General features: G+C 39.9%; 1 protein-coding gene across 1 annotated transcript in view; it reads left to right on the top strand.

Annotated features, from left to right (window-relative positions):
• The window catches only part of CHN2 (chimerin 2), a 160,756-nt gene extending 138,272 nt beyond the window's left edge, over window positions 1–22,484 (top strand). Inside the window, exons 8-13 of the mRNA XM_031590162.2 lie at window positions 4,874–4,958; window positions 8,029–8,202; window positions 10,303–10,380; window positions 16,787–16,924; window positions 18,284–18,389; window positions 20,574–22,484. Of these exons, the coding sequence (XP_031446022.2) occupies window positions 4,874–4,958; window positions 8,029–8,202; window positions 10,303–10,380; window positions 16,787–16,924; window positions 18,284–18,389; window positions 20,574–20,745 (753 nt within the window). The 3' untranslated portion in view covers window positions 20,746–22,484. The remainder of the gene's footprint in view (window positions 1–4,873; window positions 4,959–8,028; window positions 8,203–10,302; window positions 10,381–16,786; window positions 16,925–18,283; window positions 18,390–20,573) is intronic.

Genomic DNA, 22,484 nt, shown 5'->3' with positions numbered 1-22,484 from the left:
CCAGAAAGAAAGGCCAGGCAAAAGTGTTATATTTACCTAAGAACAAACATATTTACTATGCAAATAAAGTTAGTTTTCCAAAAGAATATATAAAAGCATGTCTAGCTACTGAGCAAAAAATGTATGAGCTTAGAGTCGAATATTTGGATTTAAAGGACAGATAAATGCAAGTCTATCTTTAGCTTAAACTAGAAAAAATATTCAGAAATCATATAAAAGAGAAAGAATGTTTTTTTGGGACTTGGAGCAAAATTCTTGATGGCATTCTGGGAAATCTGGGATTTTTCTGAAGGAAAAATTTTGCAGACATTCAAAGTCATTTTCTGAGTTTTTAGGTGAACACTGCCATGTACTGTATAATTCATTTCAGTTAAAGAGTCAAAGGTTACATATCCCAATGTTCATCTCAATCTTGTCATAAGCTGTTCTTCATGAACAAAAAAAAGTCTTTAGCTCTTTTTCTTTGGTCTTGAAGAATCTGAAGTCCAAAATTCAAGTTAAATTCATAGATCTTATATCTACTAGGATCTCCCTCCAGCCTTTACAAACCAGTATAGAAATTAAAAAGGACCACGGGAGTTTGGGGAGTGAGGGCACCAGCTCATCCCATTCTGAGCACCTCCGCTTTCTAAGTCAGACTCTTTTCCAAATTTCAAGGCACTCGGGGCAAATGAACAGAAAAACGATGTAGAATTCTGCCTGATTTGTTAACCTGGGTTTGTCCTAAGTGCAAAATACAATCACATGGATTTCGATTTGGAGCTGGCGTCTGTCTGGCGGGACAACTTTGCATAAGCCGGGGTAGACATACCATAACTCAGAAAGAAGAATAAATCTCTGAAGCCCTGTTTATAAAAACACAGAAGTATTTCTGAAACTATGTGGGTTTCAGCCTAACTGTGTTGCAAAGTCGCCTTGAATCTCAACATGATTTGGATCTAGCAGACTTTGGCATGCTTTTACCCACCAGTGTCAGTGACAAGGTCAGGCTTGTGCCTGAGGGAAGTTGTGTAGAGTTTGAGGATGCTCAATATAGAATCATTGAATCACAGAATTGTTAAGGTTGGAAAAGATCTCTGAAACCATCAATCCAACCATCAGCCCATCCTGACCGTGCCAACTGAGACATATCCTTCCTAGGAATTCATGATAGGGGCTCTTTGATGCTTTAAGGGAGCAAATATAGCTGAATAATGTGTTTTTATCACAATATTGTTCTTGTTTGCCATGATAGCATGGGCAAACCCCACTGTAGGATTTACTACTAGAGCAAAGGCAAGTCAGGAGCTCTACTGGGAGAAAGGAAGCTCAAGGTTAAATTCCCCCCTTGCATTAATCACTGCAGAGAAATACTGCTTCTGGGAAACAAAAGGGAGGTATTTTTTAGAAGCATCACAAATATTATACATGTGTATTTGAACGAAAATTGCAACAAAGTCAGTTTGTCTTTCCTGCAAACAGCTCCAGCTTAGCAGGAGTACACAGGAGAGTACAAATTCACATATGCTCAGGTGAAAGTCTGAAAAAACCTCCTATTTTCTTTGCCTGTAAGTAGAAAAGTCTTAAACACAGTCACATAAACAACAAAATCATCTCAGAAGCAGCAGCATCTAATTCCCATTAAAACCATACATTTCAATCCAGGACAATTTTTAGTTTCTTTCTATGATATTACGAAGGGGGTTATTTTTTCTTGCCACTGCACTGGAAGTCCTTCATTTTGATTTTAGTTTCTCCTTCTGCAAACACAGTTCATATAAAACTCCAGGCTCAGACTGAAACTTAAGGAGACAGGTAGTGCCTGTGGGGAATCTCTTCAATTTGGAAACAGGGGCAACCAGAGAACTGAAGGGCAGAAGTAGAAGAGGAAAGCAGTAGAAAAAGGCATGCAGAGGAATTTTGGTTGGCAATCCAAAGGTGGCTGGCAGAGAAGAGAAGGTGAATATAAGAAAGAACATTATGTTGAAAGTCACAGAGATGGGAAGGAAACAGAAAGAATAAATGAGAAGTTTGAGGAAAGATGAGAGATTGAACAGGAACAGTACAGTTTTGTCTTTTATGGAGAAATTATTGTTGTAAATTGGAATTCTTCATAGACCATAGTAATCAGCCCAAGTCTATGCAGCGTGTATTCAGAGAGGCCAACCAGTACTGCAGAATGGAGTGGCAATAATAATTAGATATTCACCATTTTTTCAAAAATCTAAGTCCAATCCATTTGTAGGAATACAGCTGCAAAGAATGGGGCAACAACTAAAGACCCATCTCAAAAACTTGAAGACTTTCTGTTATCTTTTTCTTGCATGCAAAATTCCCGTTTGCCACTTGAAGGTGATAGATGCAAGCTTTGGGCTGAGTTCAAGTGATGAGTTCACAAGGACGGAATTCCTTATTTCTTTAAATTTAGTGGCAAGGCAAGAATAAGAGACTTGGTTCAAATCTGCATCTTAGAAGATTTTTGTACGTTCATCCAGAAACTTCTAAAAGTTTTCCTTTTACAGTTGGAAAAGCAAGTATTTTGCTGTTTCAGCCTGACCAGAAATCAGCAAGACTAGCTTTTCTCAGGGTATTTCATCTGGGATCTTGCCATTTGAGCTAAAATGCAGAGCCATGAAAAACTGAAGTGAATGCATAAATAGAGCTAGGCCTTTGAGGGCCACCAAGCTGAAGAAAACAAGGGCAGGGTGTGTGGTCAGCATTTCTCAGCTGGAGCCCTCCATGAGCTCTAAGGACTGCTTGCTGTTAATGACAGGAGAAATCAAGGAATAATCAGCTCCCATTTTAATATGCCACAGCAAGATCAGCTGAAATAAGCTTTATGTAAAGCAAGCAAGTAGGCCACAAATATCCTAGCAACTGAGATGTGTTTCATGCGGAATGGAAATGTGCAGTTTTAAAAATACCAAGTGAGCTTTTACAGCCCCTTCTCACAAGGTTAGCTTTTGTAAACCATTGCGCAGCAGAAGATGTGGATAGCTGTCTTCCCTTAGCAGATGACTTCCACCCACAATTAAATGCAGGTGCAGATCTACCAATTACAGGGTTATCAGTCTAAAAATGCAGTCTAAAGATGCAGGCATAATTAATTTTGTCTGCAGTCTTTTTACCCACTGAAGGTCACATAGAATATACGCCTGAAACTGAGGTCATGAGCTGATGTTAAATGCTGCTGCTAAAAGCCTTGCCTGAAATTCCCATTGCCCTACTTCCCATTCAAAATAAAAATAAATAAATGAGCGCATGATGTGTATATATGAGATATTTCAAACTTTATTGCAAGGTGTTGTTTCCCAGAGATACACATTTTAACTGAGAGGCAAAACAACATTTTAGAAAATTTGACCCATCGGATTTTCCAGCTGAGACCCTTTATGATCAAAAAGGAGGAAGAATTACTATTGCTTTAAGCTCATCCACATAATTATTGGATGTGTGTAATTGGTCTGGAGTAATTTGTGGTCAGGCTCTTTAAAGTAATAATACCACATTTTATCACTATGTCAGGAAGAGGGGTCTGTACTACAGTCACGGTATTTTCCTGCTCAGGAGTGCAGAGTTGTTTACGCACGATCCTGTGGACAACCGTGGCTAAAACATTCACAAGCCAAACGCCTGCCTTCAAGCTTCACAAAGTTTATTTCAAGAAGGGCAACAGCCAATTTTTATTCTATGAAAAGAGCAACTTTCCCATCCCCTGGGCGGAAGCGGCCTGTCAGCAATCCGCCCCATCAGTAAACACAAACACGTCTGAAGGAAAAGGAAGCATTAGCAGCATGAGTGTGCATGATTTTTGTTTTGCTAACTTCAAGTAAGCCTCTGACCAGAACTGGCTCATACCACATCTATTCACACAGGTGTAGACCCTCACTATTTACTTTTTTTCAATGAAAGTGAAACGCTTACTTTACCAGAACATACATCTTAAACAAAAAGCTTTTCCATACCAGCCTTTGCAAATGCAGTTGAGGAAGCAGCACTTGTGTGCAAAAACATTGATCTCTCAGCACCCAAGTTTCATTATTTCTCCTTATTTACTTACATTTGCACTGCAGTGAAATATCTGCTGTACCGAGAAGGGCCCATGTGATATATTTTGCCTGTGTGAGTCCACTTTACCTACTGTGATGGGGAAAGATATAGTTTGCTTGTATCACTGATGGACTCAATGTGACAAATCAGATCTTTACCCAAGCACTGCCTTGAATGAGTGCACAAATCATTCCTTGTCATCCCTAATACGAGTTTATTAAAGTCACCATGAGTTTTGGTCAGTGCTGTTGCATGTAAATGCACAGGTAATAGCATCATCAGAGGCGTGCATGGTGCTTTCATCATTCTGGCTTTGCACCAGATCTCTGGGTACGTGGCTTTGTGGGAAATCAAAATGGGGTGCATTTGTGCCTCTTCTGTCATTTCATTGTTTCAAATGATCTGCTGAAGTATGTTTGAATCTCAGAAACATGCTTCGTTGGTTTGACCTCATCAAATAAAAGCACTGACTACAGTTCCTTGGATTATTAGTTTTACTTCTTTCTCCTCTGACTAACAAACCTGGTTTCCTTCTCTCTACTAGAACTAAAACGTCAGCTAGCAAATATTGTTTTTTTTTTAGTGTAAAAAAGTGTGGTTTAGAGAACCACAGCCTGGTTCTCTGTTACGCTAAGCCTATTGAAAGATAAACTTTGAGATCAAAGTAAATTTCTATGCCTGTGGTTTATTTCATCTAGACTATGGAAAGATGTGGGCACTGTGTGGTAACAATTTGCTCCTACTGAGTCTTCTGTTGTTTATCCAGTTTAGTTGTTCCATCTGTCAGACCATCTGCCTCCCAGTGACCCCATTTCTTTTTTTTTCTCCTTCCTTTATGTTGCAGGTCCACACGTTTCGAGGTCCACACTGGTGTGAATACTGTGCCAACTTCATGTGGGGTCTCATCGCTCAGGGAGTGAGGTGTTCAGGTAGCCTGCAAACATTTTCAGTCTTTATTGGGAAGTGCTCAGGCATCCATCCCACCCACCCCAGCCTGCATGCCCTGCAGGAGGGCCAAGCAGGGGTCCCTTTGCAAAACATGCCAAGAAGTCCTCCAGCGCCAATTAGAGCTCTGTCATTTTCTCTTGTCCCAGAAAGCACGGACTAGTTTTAAAAAGAAATCACATGTATGCAGCATCCACAGTAAAGGCCTGCTGTTAGAAAAGGGATGTCTCTGATGGGGCTTGTAAAAAGCATCCATCTTTCACATTTCACCTCCCCCAACACAAGAAGGACATTGAGCTGTTGGAGCAGATCCAGAGGAGGGCCACAAAGATGATCAGAGGGCTGGAGCACCTCCAAAATGGGGGCAGGCTGAGAGAGCTGGGGCTCTTTAGCCTGGAGAAGAGAAGGCTCCAGGGGAACCTTATAGCGGCCTTCCAGTACCTGAAGGGGGCCTACAGGAAAGCTGAGGAGGGGCTTTTTATAAGGGCATGTAGCAACAGGACAAGGGGAAATGGCTTTAAATTGTAAGAGGGTAACTTAGACTAGATACTTAGGAAGAAATGATTTACTGTGAGAATGGTGAGAAACTGGAATAAGCCCAGAAAGGATAGAATGGATGTGAATGCTGGATGGGGCTTTGAAGAACCTGGTCTAGAGGAAGATGTCCCTGCCTATAGAAGGGGGTTGGAACTAGATGATCTTAAAGCTCTCTTCCAACCCAAACCATTCTGTGATTCCATGTGAAGAACTAACAGAAATGGAACTACAGGTTTTTCAATTACCATAACAGAGATTCTGGAAGGCCTTAATGTGTTTTCTTTTAGAAAAACAATCTTAGCTGCCCAAACACAGCATTTTGTCCTGTTTGTTTTACCACACTGGCTAGAATGGGAGGAATCCATAAGCTCTTCTTTACTGAAGGTGGCATCCATTCAGCAGTGCCTTGGGAATGCACATGGTTTGGTGTATACATTAAGAATTGGCCTTTATGACGTTAGTAAGTTTTCACTTGACTGTTTTTACATCTTAAGAAACGAGCTCTGGAAACAGCAGAGCCAGCCAGCAGCCAGGCTTCATAATTTGTCTTTTTTGCCACCAATTGTTGAAAAGTGCCCTTGTCTGCAAAAAAAAACCCATCACCTGTTTCCTGTAAAAATACCATGCATTACTGCAAGCCTTAAATAGCCCACCTCAAGGGAAAGCAAATAATATGACTTCATTTTCCTAGAAGGATTCATTTCCTGATGCCTCTATAACTGCATTAGCATTTTAATAGCATTTTAATTACTTTGAATTTGCTCTCTTGTGAAAAATAATCATGTTGCAAAAATACAATAATCACTGAATCACGATCTTTAGGATTCAGCAAGTGAAATTGTATTTGGTGTGTGGCAAAAGGGGTTTCAAAACTTATTTCCACAGATCTCCAATTTCTTCCATGTCTCAGATGAATATGAATATGAACATCTTTAAGGTCCTTTCCAGTCCAAACCATTCTATAGTACAGTTCTGCCATAACTCTCTATGCCCTGACCCCCTGGCTGTTCCTGAACTCAGGCTGGCACCAAACACACTTGCCCTGACCTCTGCCTTTCAAGTCGAGAGGAGGTGATTGTAACATAGAATTTAGACAGCAGCTTGAAGGATTAAAATAGCTTCCAGGAATGCAAAGTTACTGTTCTGTCTTTTCTGCCTCTAGATGAATAATGGTAACTGAAAGAATATGGAAAGTATAGAAAAAGGAAAATGAATAGTAGTTTGCTTTTAAACCAATATGATCTTAAACACAAGTGTTCAAAAACTGACAAGCACAGAGCTGTGCTTGTTCACATATAAAATACTGAACTTATGAAAAGGTTTATTTATCTAGCATGAAACATAATACTCTCCCTCATTAAATTACCAGCATTAACTCTTAGACATATGCATTTGGACTTAACTTTGCATACTTGAAGAACAGCACTGAAAGAGAGGATCCTAACAGCAGCTGCTCTCATGTGCTTGGATTTCACACAACAGTGATTCATTATGCAGCAACAACTGTATGAAGAAACATAGAAAAGCACACCAATTCCATTAAATGTGTCAGTGCGTTCATAGTGATGATCTGATTTTGCTTGATTAATATTTTATGAAGAATAATACTGAAATGCATTTCAAGCAGTAGAGACACATTTGTATTTTGAATAGTTCTGGCAGTAAGCCAGCAGGAAAAAACAGTAAGCAACTTGCTAGTGATGACACTGGAAGTATCCAAAAGGCACTGGGTGATAGGCATGACTGGGAAAGCATTAAAACAGGAACCACATTTCTGTGAGATAATGTAACTCATGGTGGTGTTTGCTTTATTGAGGCTTATAAATTCATTTGGCTGAGTGCTTGAATCTATTAGAAGAATTCAATTTGTGGTGATCAAGGAATACCTTAAGTTAATAGAAACTCACCAGTGCAACCTAGAGTTGATTTTGAAATAAGATACCAAGAACAATTTGTAACACGAATCGCTCTCATTTACATTGTGCCTTTCATGGCATTTTATATGCTCAGACTGACCCGTAGACTAAACAGAGGGGTCACTTTAGTCAACAGGGAAGTGGCGAGACAGTGACAGTGAGGCTGAAACTGTTGAGCAGAACAAGTCAAAATGCTGTGCAGCAGGGATTTGGGAGGGGAGGGGAAGTATGGCCACTCACAGCAGTGAACTGACCCAGCCTTGAGAGGGGCTGTCCCCACCAGCTGAGAGGTGAGGAACGCTCAGAGCTCTTGCCGTCTTTGTAGCAGCAGTGCTAGGGTTCACTTTGCCCAGCAGTTTTTCATAGGAGATTTCTATGCTCATCCTTTTTGTCTTTGGTAATTCTGCTGCACAGTGAACTGTCACTGAGCCCTATCAGTGTTGAACATTGAAAGGCCAGCAAAGTCATAGAGAGTACTGTGGAAACAACTGATCTGTTCCATGGGGAAGTTCTGCCTCTTGGTTGTGCTAAGGAAATAAATTGTTAGACAAAACCTCTCAGCATGGTACTAATCAGTGAACCTGGCTAACTTTGTTTACAGACTGTGGGCTGAACGTACACAAGCAGTGCTCCAAGTACGTGCCCAATGACTGTCAGCCCGACCTCAAGAGGATAAAGCGTGTCTACTGCTGTGATCTGACCACACTGGTGAAAGCCCACAATACCCAGAGGCCAATGGTGGTGGATTCCTGCATCCGAGAGATTGAAGCAAGAGGTTTGTGTGCTTCCAAAGCAGCAGGAGTGATAAAATGACAGTGACTTGAATTACATGTTAAGAGAGTAGTATGCTCTTGTACCATGAGGACAGGATTTGAGAAGGGCTTTTTTTTTAGCATAGGTGATATGTTGCTTTGCATTAGCTAGTAAAATTAAATAATGACATTTCATAATGCAATTTACTGAAATGCTTTCTGAAAACATGTCAAAACAAGTATTATGTTACACTTTTGAAAGGGGTGAACTTTAAAGTGAACTTTAAGTTCATGTTTATGTGTCTTTTTTCATCATTTTGTTTTAGCATACCTAGAGACACTTCAAGCTTCAGAGTAATCAGTTTAAATAAAACCCATTATTAATAACTGTTGAGGGCATTCTGGCAAGAACACTCAAATGGCTGGAAATGTCTCAGGCAAATGAGGTCACAGACTGTGGCATTTTGTAGTATCTTGCAAACTGCTCAGATGAGGAATATTTGCATGACACTAACTTGCTGACTGATGGATGCCAAGGCTCAAGCAGCCCATCACAGCCCATCCAGCTTCAGACAGGTTTTTGCTATTCAGAAATGCATGCCAGATTGAAAAAAATAGCATCTCTCCCCCAGCACATCTATGAGGGACAGGAAGGGTCACATAGTTTTGTTCTGGATAGCAGCTGTGTGTGCTGTGCTGCCCAATAAGCCAAATTTCCCTGTCAGTCACAGCTTTAGCACAGAAATCTCATAATGTTGAGTTCGTGGCATCACAGTAATCTGCATAGCAACACACTGATACTAGCCATAGGGATTTCAAAGCCACGCATCATCTCCTGAAATGAATGAAAGATTTACAAGTAAATCCCCTGCACTGCTCTGTAAAGCTCTACCAGGATTATATCATCATTGCAGGGACAAATAGAATAGCTTGGAGTAAGACAGAAGAGCTTTACTGAGATGATACAACAGTCAGCTACACTGCATTTGAGATATAATCACTTACTTGTACATTTATTGATTAACAGAAAATCTGCTATGCATTCTTTTTTTCCAACATCTTTACGTATCTTTCCATAATTGTTGTAGAATGTCATTTTTGTTTTACAGTTTACAGCTGATTTTATTGTGAGTTGGGTCCTATAGATAGGTTAGCACTGTGCATAGGAAGAATAAGAAGCCCTAAGGTTAAAATAAGTGACATCAGTGTAACTGTACTTGGTTAGTTGTGCCTGCTTTGCTGAGCTGTCCTTCATTTCATGTTGCCTTGGAGTAAAGGTGGGAGGGCATAAAGCAGGTTTGTTGTGCTGGAAGAACTGCAGAAGGGATATAGTGACATGGAGGATAGCATCCATCACATATATCAGCTTTGTATAAGTGTAGGTTGACAGCAAAACTGGGAACAAATGTGCTCAAAGGCAAAGGCAGTCTCTTACTTTCATTGTTATTTATTACTAAGCAAATGGTAAAAGCAAAGAGAGCCTTTATTAATTATGGACAAATACAGGAAAATCTCCAATATAAAAAGTGTAAATCATGGCAATAACACCCTGCCAATAGCGATATGCAATATTTGATAGGACAATGATAGGACAAGGGAGAATGGCTTTAAACGGAGACAGGGGAGGTTTAGGTTAGATATTAGGAGGAAGGTTTTCACACAGAGGGTGGTGACACACTGGAACAGGTTTCTCAAGGAGGTTGTGGATGCCCCATCCCTGGAGGCATTCAAAGCCAGGCTGGATGTGGCTCTGGGCAGCCTGGTCTGGTGGTTGGCAACCCTGCACATAGCAGGGAGATTGAAACTGGATGATCATTGTGGTCCTTTTCAACCCAGGCCATTCTACGATTTTATGATTTTCTTCTAGCATTACCTGCTGTGTATCTATTGTATTGTTACAAAATCAGAAAAAATAAGTTCTTAAAGTTTTTAATCCTGTTAAAAAAAAAAACTATTTTAAAATGGCTTTATTTTTCCTTAAATGCTCCAGATTTTCACATCACCATTAATATTTTGCTGTATTTATCAGCCCCACCACTGCTTTTGCTTTGTTGTTTTTAAGCCTGCTGCTTTTTAACCTGGTGCATATTGAAGCAAAGTTAACCGAGAACTTTTTGTTCCAGGTTTGAAGTCTGAGGGCCTCTACAGAGTCTCAGGCTTCACTGAGCACATTGAAGATGTGAAAATGGCCTTTGATCGAGGTACAGCATTTTTAAATTTTGTACAGTGTTTTGTTTAAAGTTTCCAGTTGAGAACTTCTTCGTTCTTTTGTGTTTGCATGGGTATCACAGTAATGAAATTGGCATAAAAGCAGTACAGTAAACAGCCGTTTTTTTGCAGTACTCTTCATAAGAAGAAAATGTATTTCATAGCTGGAAAGATTAACTAAGCACTCAATAAATTATGGTAGAGGGAAGGCTAAGTGCTCAGGCTATTGGGTGAGTGCTCAACCTAGCAGCACAACCTAGTTCAAGCATAAGCCTAGACTGTGCCAGGGAAAAGTTCTTGGCCCTATCTTTAGCATACTCAGTGCTTTCTGTTTATGAGCTCAAGAAGCAGGAACTGCAACTAAACAGTCATTCTGAATGCAGCCTTGCAGGAAGCATCACACCAGCATGCATGTGGTGTCTGCGCTGCAGATGAAAGGAGCGTGAAAGAGATGAGTTGTACAGCTTATTGAAAAACTGTATTAATTGAAACACTGACTGTTAACCATGATTATCCTCGTAGCTGTTATTAATTGATTTGGTTGATTCCTTTAGTCCTGGTCATGCACACAGTCATTACACACAGTGGCTCAGTAGGTGAGGACCTCACAGCTAGGTCCTGTCCCACCACCTCATTCAGGAACAGATGAGGGTGGGGGACAGGAGAACAGCTGAGGTTCACCTCAAGCCCCATCTCTGGGCACCTTCCTGGTAGCCGGGTTGAGCGGTGAGTCCATGATTCAAGATCAGGATCAGGTCCAGTGATAGCAACCAGGGTCAGACACAACCTGAGTCATCCATGGGGACAAGGCAGGTCCAGCTCAAGCCAGGCAGTCAACCTGCAGGTTGGGTCACAGATCAGCAGAGTGAGTGACCAGGCACAGGCATGGCCATGGTGCAGCTGGAGACAGGTGAAGAGTTGCTCAGGCAGGAACTGCAGCCTGAAGTTGGCAGTCCCTGTGGGCAGAAGGTTTGGGATCAGGCTCCAGGCAAGGCTGCTAAGGGCCAGCAAGGTCTATGGGTGCCCTCAGGGTGTGGCGCACAGCACACATACTGTACCTGAATACTTCTTTGGAGACAGTGTGTCATGCAGATTTCACTGGCAAACAAGTCCAGCTATGTAAGTGGGAATTTCCAAAGTGATTGTTTTCATTCTATACTCAAATATTCTTTAAAAAATTATACAAGAAATGTATTGGATGCTGCAGTTGTGCACATTCACACGTAGATCAGACATCATTTGGATGAAGGAGATACCAAATGCCATGTCTGCTGTCATACCAAGGTGCACATTGCAGACTTGCTGCGTTAAGCAGCGTTATTGAAATGATCACAGGTCACATAGCTCCCATTCTGCCTGTCTGGGTATATCTAACCTGGCTAACTCTTCTGTTCTGTGTGTTAACTCTCTTCTACGTGTGCAAACCCGAACGAAACCCAAATGGGGAAGCACGGGCTGAGGAGGGATGGGCCTAAAGAAAGTAGCCAGAAATTTGTGTTTAAGCATGACTTGCATGCTGCTGTAGCTGTCATTCATTTGAAAATGCTTCTAACCACCAGAGCCAGCTCAGCCTTACAGAATATTCCGTTACTGTTGCGGATATTCCTGTCATAATCTGGTGACAATACGTACTAGAACTGGAGCCACAGTGGGGAATATAGAGTGATTTACTGGAAAAAGCAGCATCTGTAAACAGGAAGAATAAAGTCACTGGCAGTGTCAGATTTCCAAAGGAAAAAGTATGAATAAACACAGAAGTGGAGAAAGCAAGGACCAAGTTTGCATACACAGATTATGAGGAAGCCTATTGGGCATAAATTAATAAAAAGCTATGTCTTCATTTTCCTTTGACAATCTCTTGAGGGAAAGGGGATAAGAAAGGAAAGAGAGAATTGCTGTGTTGCCATAAGTAATGCTAAAAGCAGGGAACAGTGGACAAAAGATAGTAACGGGAATGTATGACTACAGTATTACTGAGACCAGACACTGAAAACTTCCCTTTCTGCTTCTGAAAATGTTTTCTCCCTGAACTGAGATTGAAAGCAGAAAGATATTTTTTCCTTTTTTTTTTTTTCTTTTTTTTTTTGTGTGTGTGTGTGTGTCTAGTAAGGGCTCTAAAAAAAAATAAATTTTTTTTTCCTGACTTGTGGGCTGCACAGCTTGAAGGTGTTGTCAGCTCACAGAAGGTTACATTGGCAAAAGACTTCCAACCTGACAGCTCAGGGCTGACTTCCCTGTCAGATCCAGGCCTAGAGAGACAGCGACCCTTGCCTTTCTTCTGCATCTCCTCCCCTGTGTCACCCTCAAAGCTTGAGCAGCAAGGAGTGCAACATCCCAAGGGCATGGCATATCCCAGATCTCTTCAGTAGGTGTCAGGGCTGGGCGGGAAGGGAACTGAGGGCCAGATGCTTGACAATTTAGAGGTCCTTTCTAACCATCTGAAAGCAAGGCTTTGAAAGGAGCATCTAATAAAAGTAGGGGTAAACACCTTAGCTAGTTTTTTAAATGGAAGCTGAGCGATTTATTGAAAGGATGGTACTGCATGTGCCTGTTGTTGCAGAGTGTCACACTCAGTGACTGCAGAAGTCTCCCCTTTCCTTTGTGTCTGAGCCACCCCCGGGCTATGATGTGCTGTTGCATCTCTAGAAATACAGCTCTCAATAACTGCTTTTGAAAACAAACAAGAAAGAATTCCTGCTATTCTAACACACAGGATGTGTGCTTCAAATAATGCCAGGAAGCCTTCTAGTTTCACGGCTTTCCTTCACCAAGATATGGGAGAGAGAAGACAGAATAATGTATGGATGAGGCGCACAGGGCTGACGCGGCCATGGGGTCCCTCTCCAGTTATTCCATTTGCAGACAATCGACAGAAGTCAGCCCTCCCCGTGACCGATTGTCCCAGCGCTGTCAAAGGGACACTGATTTGTTGCTGTCAGAGACATTACAATGAGGACTGAAAAGCTGAATATTTCAGAAAGAGAATGGCATCCCACAGAATGTTATTTTGGCTGTAAAGCTGTGGCAGTTATTTTTAAAACTGAGAGAAGTTGGTCCTCATCTTGTTTAAACGAAGGCTGCCTTCTAGAGCGAAAGTGGTGTAAATACTCCTGCTGTCAGAGAGGGTTGGGCTTGCCGGGGCACTGACAATGTTCCATTTCAGTGCTTTTCATAATGAGAATGGGGGGAATAATGTGGATTTATTTATCCTTGTGAATGTTGGTGCTGTAAAACAACAGTTGCTCTCTGTGAGCATTGTTGAGCTGTGGCACTCTAGCAGCCATAAAACTCCCATTGTGCGCTTTACCCACAGAGCTGCCATTGTCATAAATGCGTTCTGTCCTTCCACTTGTTTCTATGACTGGCTGGTACAATACACTTGCTAAAAATATTTTGCTGTTTAATATTACATGAGTACTCAGAAGCGTCCTACCTCATCCTCACACTCCTTTGCCAGTGTGTCTGAAAACCTGTCACACTGAAATTCCAAATAGCTACCAAGAAGCACATTAGCTTGGCAAAGGCTGTGCAAGAAAAAAAGAAAACATTAAGGGAGAAGGAACTTGGGTAGAAATATAATTCAGTATTCAGAGGGCATAGCTGAGACTTTAAGAATGTAATACTTACTCCATTTCCTTCTCTAAGAAACTGCTGTGGCATCGAAATAAAGGGAAAAGGCTTCTCTTGTCTTAAAAAACTTCACCATAATGCAACAAAATCTGTTGAAAGTCCAAGAAAGAAAAAGGAGTGACAGGTTTGAGGCAGGATTAGATCTGTAAAGATTAAAAAACTAGATGCTTGCAATATAATATAAAAAAAGGATTGTATTAACATATGTGACCACATGCAGTATCACTGCAGTGATCTGAGGAAAGTTCCTGTTCTGAAGAGCTAAAAAGACAGCTGTGGTAATGCAGAAAGTACTGTACCAAATATATGTATTACCTGCAGTTTGTTGGTGTAGATGAACAGCTGTAAAATAGGTGTCACAGCTTTACCTGCAGTGGATCAGTTTTCATAGTGCTTTGAATTTTAAGCATACCTGAATAAAATTCCAAATGCAGGAATTAGGTGAGGATAAGAGAAGAGTGTAGTCTGACAAAAGGCCTTCCATGACTGAAAATGAAAGGAAAAGAAAGACAATCCAGAATCTACTGAAAGAAATGAAAAATTCCATCTTCCCCTAAACAACCACTGCAGAAGTGGAGGTATTTTGTGACAGACGTATTATTAACAAAAATCTCAAAACAAAATCTTCTGTGTGTTTCCAATGGATGTATTTTTGTCTCTGAAGTGAAGAGAGAAATGTTTTACTTGGGAATTAATGCCTTTTTCCTACAGTAAGTGGACAGAGGTGTGTTTGAAGTACATTGTGGTTTGAAATACCTCAAGCCAAAGTGCCCCTTTAAGGAAGTGTGCTGGGCTGCTGTGCAAAAGTATTAAATAAATAACACTTCTATTTAGTGTGCCAGTGACCTGGATAATAGATGCAACCTTCTGCTTTGCTATATCTGTCCAGATGCATCTGCTGTCTCCTTGAAAGTATTTGTTTTCTGTGCAGCATTTTGGGCGCTCAGTGTCCATCAATTAAACAGAGCTCTCCACACAACACTTCATTGAACTAATGCTACTGGGCCTGGAACGTGTGGATTAAACAAAAGACTGGGGCAGTGTAAACATTCTCTGAGGGGTTATTGATGCTGTATTAAATTAAATGCTGATGGATGTATTCAGACTGCTCAGCTGCATCAAGAAAGGCTGCTTGTTTTAAACACTTAAGCGTATAATCTCCTCTTGATGAGAACATGTAGCGCTGTTAGTCTTAATGAGAATTATGTGCATACATTGGACAGGACGTATGCCTTCAAGATTAATGCCATAGGTTTGTATAAAACATCTACAATCAATATAAACTGTTTTACTCGGCCGTGAAAGCCTTTATCACCATCTTAGAACCAGTGCATCAAACACAGCCCCTCATCTGTCTACATCAGAGCATGTCCACAAGCACCAGCAATTGTGAGACAAGCAAGGCAATGGATTTACAGTGCATCAGCCCCCCAGTGGAAACAGTCTGAGCTTGTGCTTTGCACCTCCTGGCAGACACAAGCAGACTCCCTTCCACTGTTCCAGCAAGCACAGTCTTGCATTGCCCCAGTCTCCAGGTGGTCCCAAGTTGCTGCTGGCTTTATTTTCACTGCCTCTGGAAAGCGAAGTGCTGTTATCCTCACTCTAAAGAGCTCAAAGGTTTAACTGATCTCAGAGAAGACCAAAGTGAAGTTGGGTATTAAATCCAGACAGCTGCTTGACTGCTGCCCTGTCCTGTCCCTCTGCTGCCAGGCCCAGCAAGGGGAATAGGCACATCTCCTCCAGGGAGGGAGGACGCCCGCATTGCTCAGGATGTTAAAGTGCCAGGTAGTACAGAACAGACATGGACATTTGAACTTGAAAATAATATCCATTCAGCTTTGCTGGTATTACTTGTAGTTTCACTCATTGCAAGCTATGTACTGGGCACGGGCTGAACAGCAGCAATGGAAATTTTAAACTCACATGTTAAAAAGTGCTCCATAATGGAATTTTGAATAACTATGTTACAATATATAGGGGGAAAAAAAGGAAAAAAAGTATGTCATTAGGGTTGCATAATTCAACTATTTAGCTGTTCATCCATTACAACTATCCATATTCATTTAACAAATTGCAACCCACATTTGGGAATAAATTGTGTAGCTAAATGCCATAGCATGTCTATTTAAATTCAAATCTTTGCAACAAATAAATAATTCAGATATGAAGACATTAGAAGGCATCTGGAAAATAAGAAGACATTCTGACTAGCTAATCAGCATAGATGGATTGGTGCAGGACTCAAAAGATTTGGTTGTGTGCTCTGATTTTTGCTGCTTGTCTCCTGAGGGATGTTGCAAATTTATGCTATTTTTATACGCCTCTGTTTCCCTAAATGCAAATAAAAGTAGGGGGCTCTACTCCTGTGTATTGATCTGTGGATACTAAATACAACAGCAAGACAAGCTGTTCGTAGCTTAGTTTTGACATTTAATGAATTGGCCAAATTCAACAAATACATTATTAACATGACTTTTTCATCCAACATTAAACATCCTATGTGAGATAACACACTGCAGACACTGTTCATGCAATCACAAGCCTCACCAAAAGATGTCAGCTAATACATTATTTACTAAGTGATATGGAAACGGCCATTCCTCATTCATCCACTGTAAAGTTGGTAGCAATATATTCTCATTTAAGCCTTCCAAATGCTTTCAGGTTGTTTTTTCTTGTCAGGTTGGGCACAGTAAATCTGAATTAAGTCTGCTTTGCTTCAGTCAGAATTAGACTGTTTTCCAAAAAGATTTCTTCTTTTTCTTCCAGATGGTGACAAGGCTGATATTTCTGCCAGTATTTATCCAGACATAAACATTATTGCTGGAGCACTGAAGCTGTATTTCAGAGACTTACCAATTCCTGTGATCACCTATGACACCTATTCCAAGTTCATAGAGGCAGCAAGTAAGTATTGCATAGTAATTTGCACTGTTCTTCAATTACGTTTCCCATCCATAGCACTGCTTACAGTAAAGACAGACAACAAATTGGAAACAGGCATTTCTCAGCCATATATTTCTCTTAAATGAAAGTTTTGCCTGATTGTTATTGTAAAAAGAACATCATGCAAGTAAAAAAAAAAAAAAAAGAACCATAATAAATGCAGAGTATAAAAATACTTGACTGCTTAGCAAAGAATGTAGAGATCTGTGGTACCTAAGTAGCATACTTTCTTCTTTAAAAAGTATCCTTAGTGATTTTGAAATGGCAGTATATCTATAAGCAAGAGGTCTGTGTCACCATGCTGGGTTCACATTCTGGTCACCCAAACTTGCACTGCCCTTGCAGCCACAGGCAGCTTTTGCGCTCTTCTCTTCTTCCTTAGGCAGAGAAATCATTTTATACTTAAAATTATTTTATAACTCATAAATCACATACTCAGAGGAAGCAGTTCCTATTGTGAAATACAGTAATCTTTTCAAAGCAGGGCATAAAGATTCTTAATTTTCTAAAATATTATGTTCCTGATACCATTTTTATGAAAAGCCATGCAAGAGATACAAATTTGACTCACTTCATATTTTTCATGTAAAATACAAGTAAAAACCAATCAGATTTTTAGAGGGACTGCCAGTCTTAAGTGAGCACTGACATTCTCGCATCACTTATTCCAATGTATTTAAATACGTTCAGCAGTCTCACCTTGTTTGTGTCACTTCAGTCTCTCTACCTAAACTTCAGCACAGTCCAGTATACTCAAGAACAGTCTCTGAAGCACATATCCACACTCCCATCCATTTTGGATGGCTAATTGAAGTAATCTTATGTGAGATTTAAAGAGTCAGTTCCAGACAGTGTATTATGAAGAATTTAATGAAGCTCAGGTACTGTACCTACTACTGTAGCTAGAGCTACAGATTGTAGAGAAGGTAGTGTCACGCTGGAACAGGTTGCCCAAGGAGGTTGTGGATGCCTCATCCCTGGAGGCATTCAAGGCCAGGCTGGATGCGGCTCTGGGCAGTCTGGTCTAGTGCACATAGCAGGGGGGTTGAAACTAGATGATCATTACGGTCCTTTTCAACGCAGGCCATCCTATGATTCTGTGATTTTATGACTATGGGGTGGTTTTTGTTGCTGATTTCTTTGCAAAGCCATTCTTTTGAGAAGTTGCTTCTGTGCTCCCTGTTTATGAGTTTGGTATTTATCCCTGCAAGCACAATCAGTAGCTTGTGAAGGACTCCATAATGACAACTTAGCTTCCTGAATTATCGCTGTTTACAAATGAAAGGCTCTATTAACATTAATCTGTTTGGTGTTTTACAGAAATCTCCAATCCTGATGAACGTCTAGAAGCAATACATGAAGTGTTGATGTTACTCCCTGCTGCTCACTATGAGACACTTAGATACCTAATGATTCATCTCAAAAAGTGAGTTAATTGGCATGCAGGATAATTCTTGAAAAGCATAACAATTTTCTGCTTTGAAAGACCAGTATTACAGAAAATATCAATAAAGCTTTCATATCAGCACTACCACTACAGCAGCAACATTACAAACAAACAGACAAGCTATGTTTGCACAAATGCCTATAAACTAAGTATATATATAGTGTAGATCCTTCTGCTAGCAAATCATTGCAAGCCTTTGAAGAGTTAATTGAGGTTTGACACATTTCTCTGAGGCAGATTATATCTGAAAAAATACCAGAGTGGTAGGTACTTTAGAGAAGTGTTAGATGTTCTGTGGCAAGTGATTTGATCACCGTTTCCTTCTGCTTCCCCTTACCTCCCACTCTGTCCTCTGGTACTACAGCCCTAAAAGGAAGGAGCTGTCGTTCACTGGTTGTTTGCTCTCTTCATCTTTAAGCCACGAATCAAGTGGGGCCTATTTTATACTTACAAGTAGAAGCAGTTACGGACTCTCTCCAAGTATTTCATATCTCCTTCATTTTAAAACACAAAGGGACAGGATGCCTCACTCTCACTAATTTCAAGCAAAAAATGTTCTTCAAAATTATGCTAAACCACTTAGGTACTTTCTGCATTTGCATGCCTCAGAAAGTCTTGTTTGCAAGTGTTTAAAAGCTGAGTAGAGACTGACACAATCATCTCAAAGCAGGCCTCACTTTAAGAATGTATTGCCTGAATATATTTAAGAATACACAACCCTTTTCTCTGGTTAAAGTCAGTGATGCTACTTGGACATGACAGAAAAGGGGATAAGGGAGAAGTAAAACTACTTGCCTTTGGAGAATTTTCTGATTTTCATCTGCATATCCTGCACTATTAATACCAAAGTGAAAAGACCTCAGCTAAGGTAAAATCACATCAGAGAGCTTGTGTGAAGTGCATTTCATGTTTAATCAGGTTCCCATTATGCAGAGACTTTTCTTCGTTGGCTCAGGTCATTACACAGAGTAATTTTTTCTTTTGATGAGACATTACCTGGGCATGCAGGATCTCCTGGGGACTCTGCAGAGATGAGATGCATAAACACCCATCCTTGTAGCACATTTGCATGGACGGTGGTTCAGGATGAACCACACCAGCTTTTAAGAAGGCCATGTCAGTAATGAAAAATGAGTTTGTCAGTCAATTAATTAATTGCTATCTTCAATCGAATTGGAATGTTCTTGTAACATTTTACTCAGAATTGGAGGAAATAGAGTAGAATGAGCAGTCCCCCCTGTGGTGAAACACATATAGCTCCATCCACATTGAAGCTGTGCAGCTGAATCTCCTCTGTGCTCACCCCAGGCCTTGCTGGCAACAAGCTCCATATACCTGCACAGAGGTGCTAGTGAGATGTACAGTGAGATGTAGGTGTTGTAGCACAGCTGTTCAACATTCCTGTTGCGCACAGGCACAGGTCGAAAGCAGTGTTGGGCATATACTTGCACAATGTCTGGTGCTAAGCAGGCTTGGTTTGCCTTTTCTCCTTGCAAAGCTCAGCTAACCTGTATGTTAAAATGTGGTGATGCATCTGTAAGTAGGGACACTAGTGGTTTTGTGATCTGAAAGCAAAGAGAAACTGTGTTTTTCAGTGACAGTCACTCTTTGCAGAGGGCTGGTGGTAGACGGAAAACCTGATCTTGTATGGACCTTGTGAATGAGAAGGCTGGAACGTCTCTTCTGGGAGATATCCACTGCCCAGCTGCAATCCAGTTGGGCATGACTATGTTCAGGGCTGGTCCCAAGTGCTGACCATACTCAGCATGACACACACCAACCATAACACAGAGAGCTGTAATTACTGTAGAATGGGGAACTGCTCCGTGTGTGATGTTTTCTACCATGATTATGCTTCTCAAAAAAGCAGTTTCCACTAATTCTTTTACCTTAAAGGATATAATAATGGAATAATCACTAAAGAGTTGCAGGAGGAGTTTTTAAAGGCTCTGAAATACACAGCCCAACCATAATTGCATCATACTTGCAATGGAAATAGTTATTGTGGAAATTGGTACTATATATTGAGTGAAAACTCCCATAATATGATAAAAATACCATTATCAGGCAATGCTTGGTGTGAAGCAAAGCTGAAGTTTAAGATGCAATATGTGTTTTTCTTCGGGGAAGTAAACAACTACTTACTTTTCTTTTCTATTTTAGGGTTACTTTGCATGAAAAGGAGAATTTTATGAATGCTGAAAACCTGGGAATAGTGTTTGGGCCTACTTTAATGAGACCTCCAGAGGACAGTACCTTGGCTACTCTGAATGACATGCGGTACCAGAAGCTAATTGTGCAAATTTTAATAGAAAATGAAGATGTTCTCTTTTAGACAAATATGGATACATCTTCAAAACCACTTGTTTCAAAATGATTAGTTTGAAGGGAAAAAAACATTTCTTTAATTTTTATTTTTTTTTTTAAATAAAGGAGAAGTTCCTTGGCTGCACTTCAATTTCTGCAAAGCTGCAGATGGATGCCAAAATGTTTAGGGAAAGCCTGTGTCTCATAGACATATGCCTCTTTGTAGAAGGGGGAAAAAAAGGTCAGAAAAAATCCTCTCACCTTTTATCTTTTGCCTTGCCTCGGGTGTATATTTGTTTTGAGAAGCTGCAAGCAATTTTATTGTTAACTTATTAAGAAACACAAAACGTATTTTAATATGGCTAGAGAAGCAAAAAGGTACTTAATCAGCATTATTTGTATACAGCTATACATTTCCCTCTCCATAAGACATAATTATATATGTCAATTGTGAAACAAAACCTATATTATAAAGATATTTTTACTTTATCTAGCTGAAAGAATGGCATTTTATTTTAGCAAACTACAAATCAATGCGGTGCATTGATTGTTTTCCACATAATTCTTTCCTGCATTTTTGCTATGATATATTGAAAACAATTACCACGAATGCAGTATTATCCTGACATACCTCTTTCATGGCAAATGTTTTAAAGGAGAATCTTCTTTTTCTTGTGTGTATTCCAACTTTCCTTAGGTTTCTTTGCATTTAGGCACTAGCATTCCAAGACTGTGTAGTACACTTTTAACCATTTTGTATTTCTCAAAACATACAGTATTTTCTAGTTTTTATTTTGTTTTTTTTTTTTAATCCCATATTAAATATGATTTTGAGAATTTTCAAAAGTCCTGGTGGTAGTATCAGTTTCACATGCCAGATATTTTTTAATTATTATTTCATTAATATGTAAGTTAAGTGATGCTGGGACACTGGATATTTTCTGGCCTTGTTGAAAAGTTAGCACTTTTTTGCGTTAAATATGAAGGATTTGGTTTTTCTGTAAAAATCAAGCTATGTTTTGTCATGTTTCTGTATTTATAAATGTACAGTAAATCTGCTGAAAATGTAGGTTATTTCCCTTGAATGTGTTCCAGATGGTTTGTTGTTTGTTTTTGTTTTTTTAAAAAGAGGACAAAAAACCACAAGAATATGGAAATGTAGAAGTTGGTAATTTTAATTATTACCAAATTTTAATAATTTTCTTCCCTCACAAACATTGACTACAGAGTTCATCGTCTAACTGCAACTTATCCCTAATGTTAAAACTGTTTCTCAGCATGAGATGTTTCTGCAAGTATAGCAAATCAGCATACTTTACTACCAAACTCAATTTTCAATACAAAAGAAAATATAATAATCCCTCATCTTGATCGTTTGTATGATATGGTGGGTAACTCAGTTTCCTGAATTATTTCAGGGAGCACATGTTTCTATTCAAATTGAAAAAAAAATACATGTAACTATGATAATGAAGGAAAGTGGAGGGTATTACTGTAAATTTGTTGTCTTCTAGAGAAATAACTAAGGGCTAGATAGATTAACCCAGATTGCAGAGCAAATGCTAAATAGTCTGAGTTCCCAATACTTCTATAGATCCTCCTGACTTGTACAGGACTATTTGTGGTAGGTTATGTACTACTTAATACTGTCATAAAAATGATCTGGAAATGGTTTTATTTTGTGAAGTGAAATATGCTTTGTAATTTATGATAGTGTAAATGGAAGGAAAATCCCATTAAATGTGTTAAAGAGTTCTGGTGTCTGTC

Source organism: Phasianus colchicus, chromosome 6 (genome assembly GCF_987193195.1).
Source record: "Phasianus colchicus chromosome 6, bPhaCol1.hap1.1, whole genome shotgun sequence".
Taxonomy (NCBI): domain Eukaryota; kingdom Metazoa; phylum Chordata; class Aves; order Galliformes; family Phasianidae; genus Phasianus; species Phasianus colchicus.
Note: the sequence above shows the minus strand (reverse complement) of the source record. Positions and strands in the feature narration are given on the sequence as shown.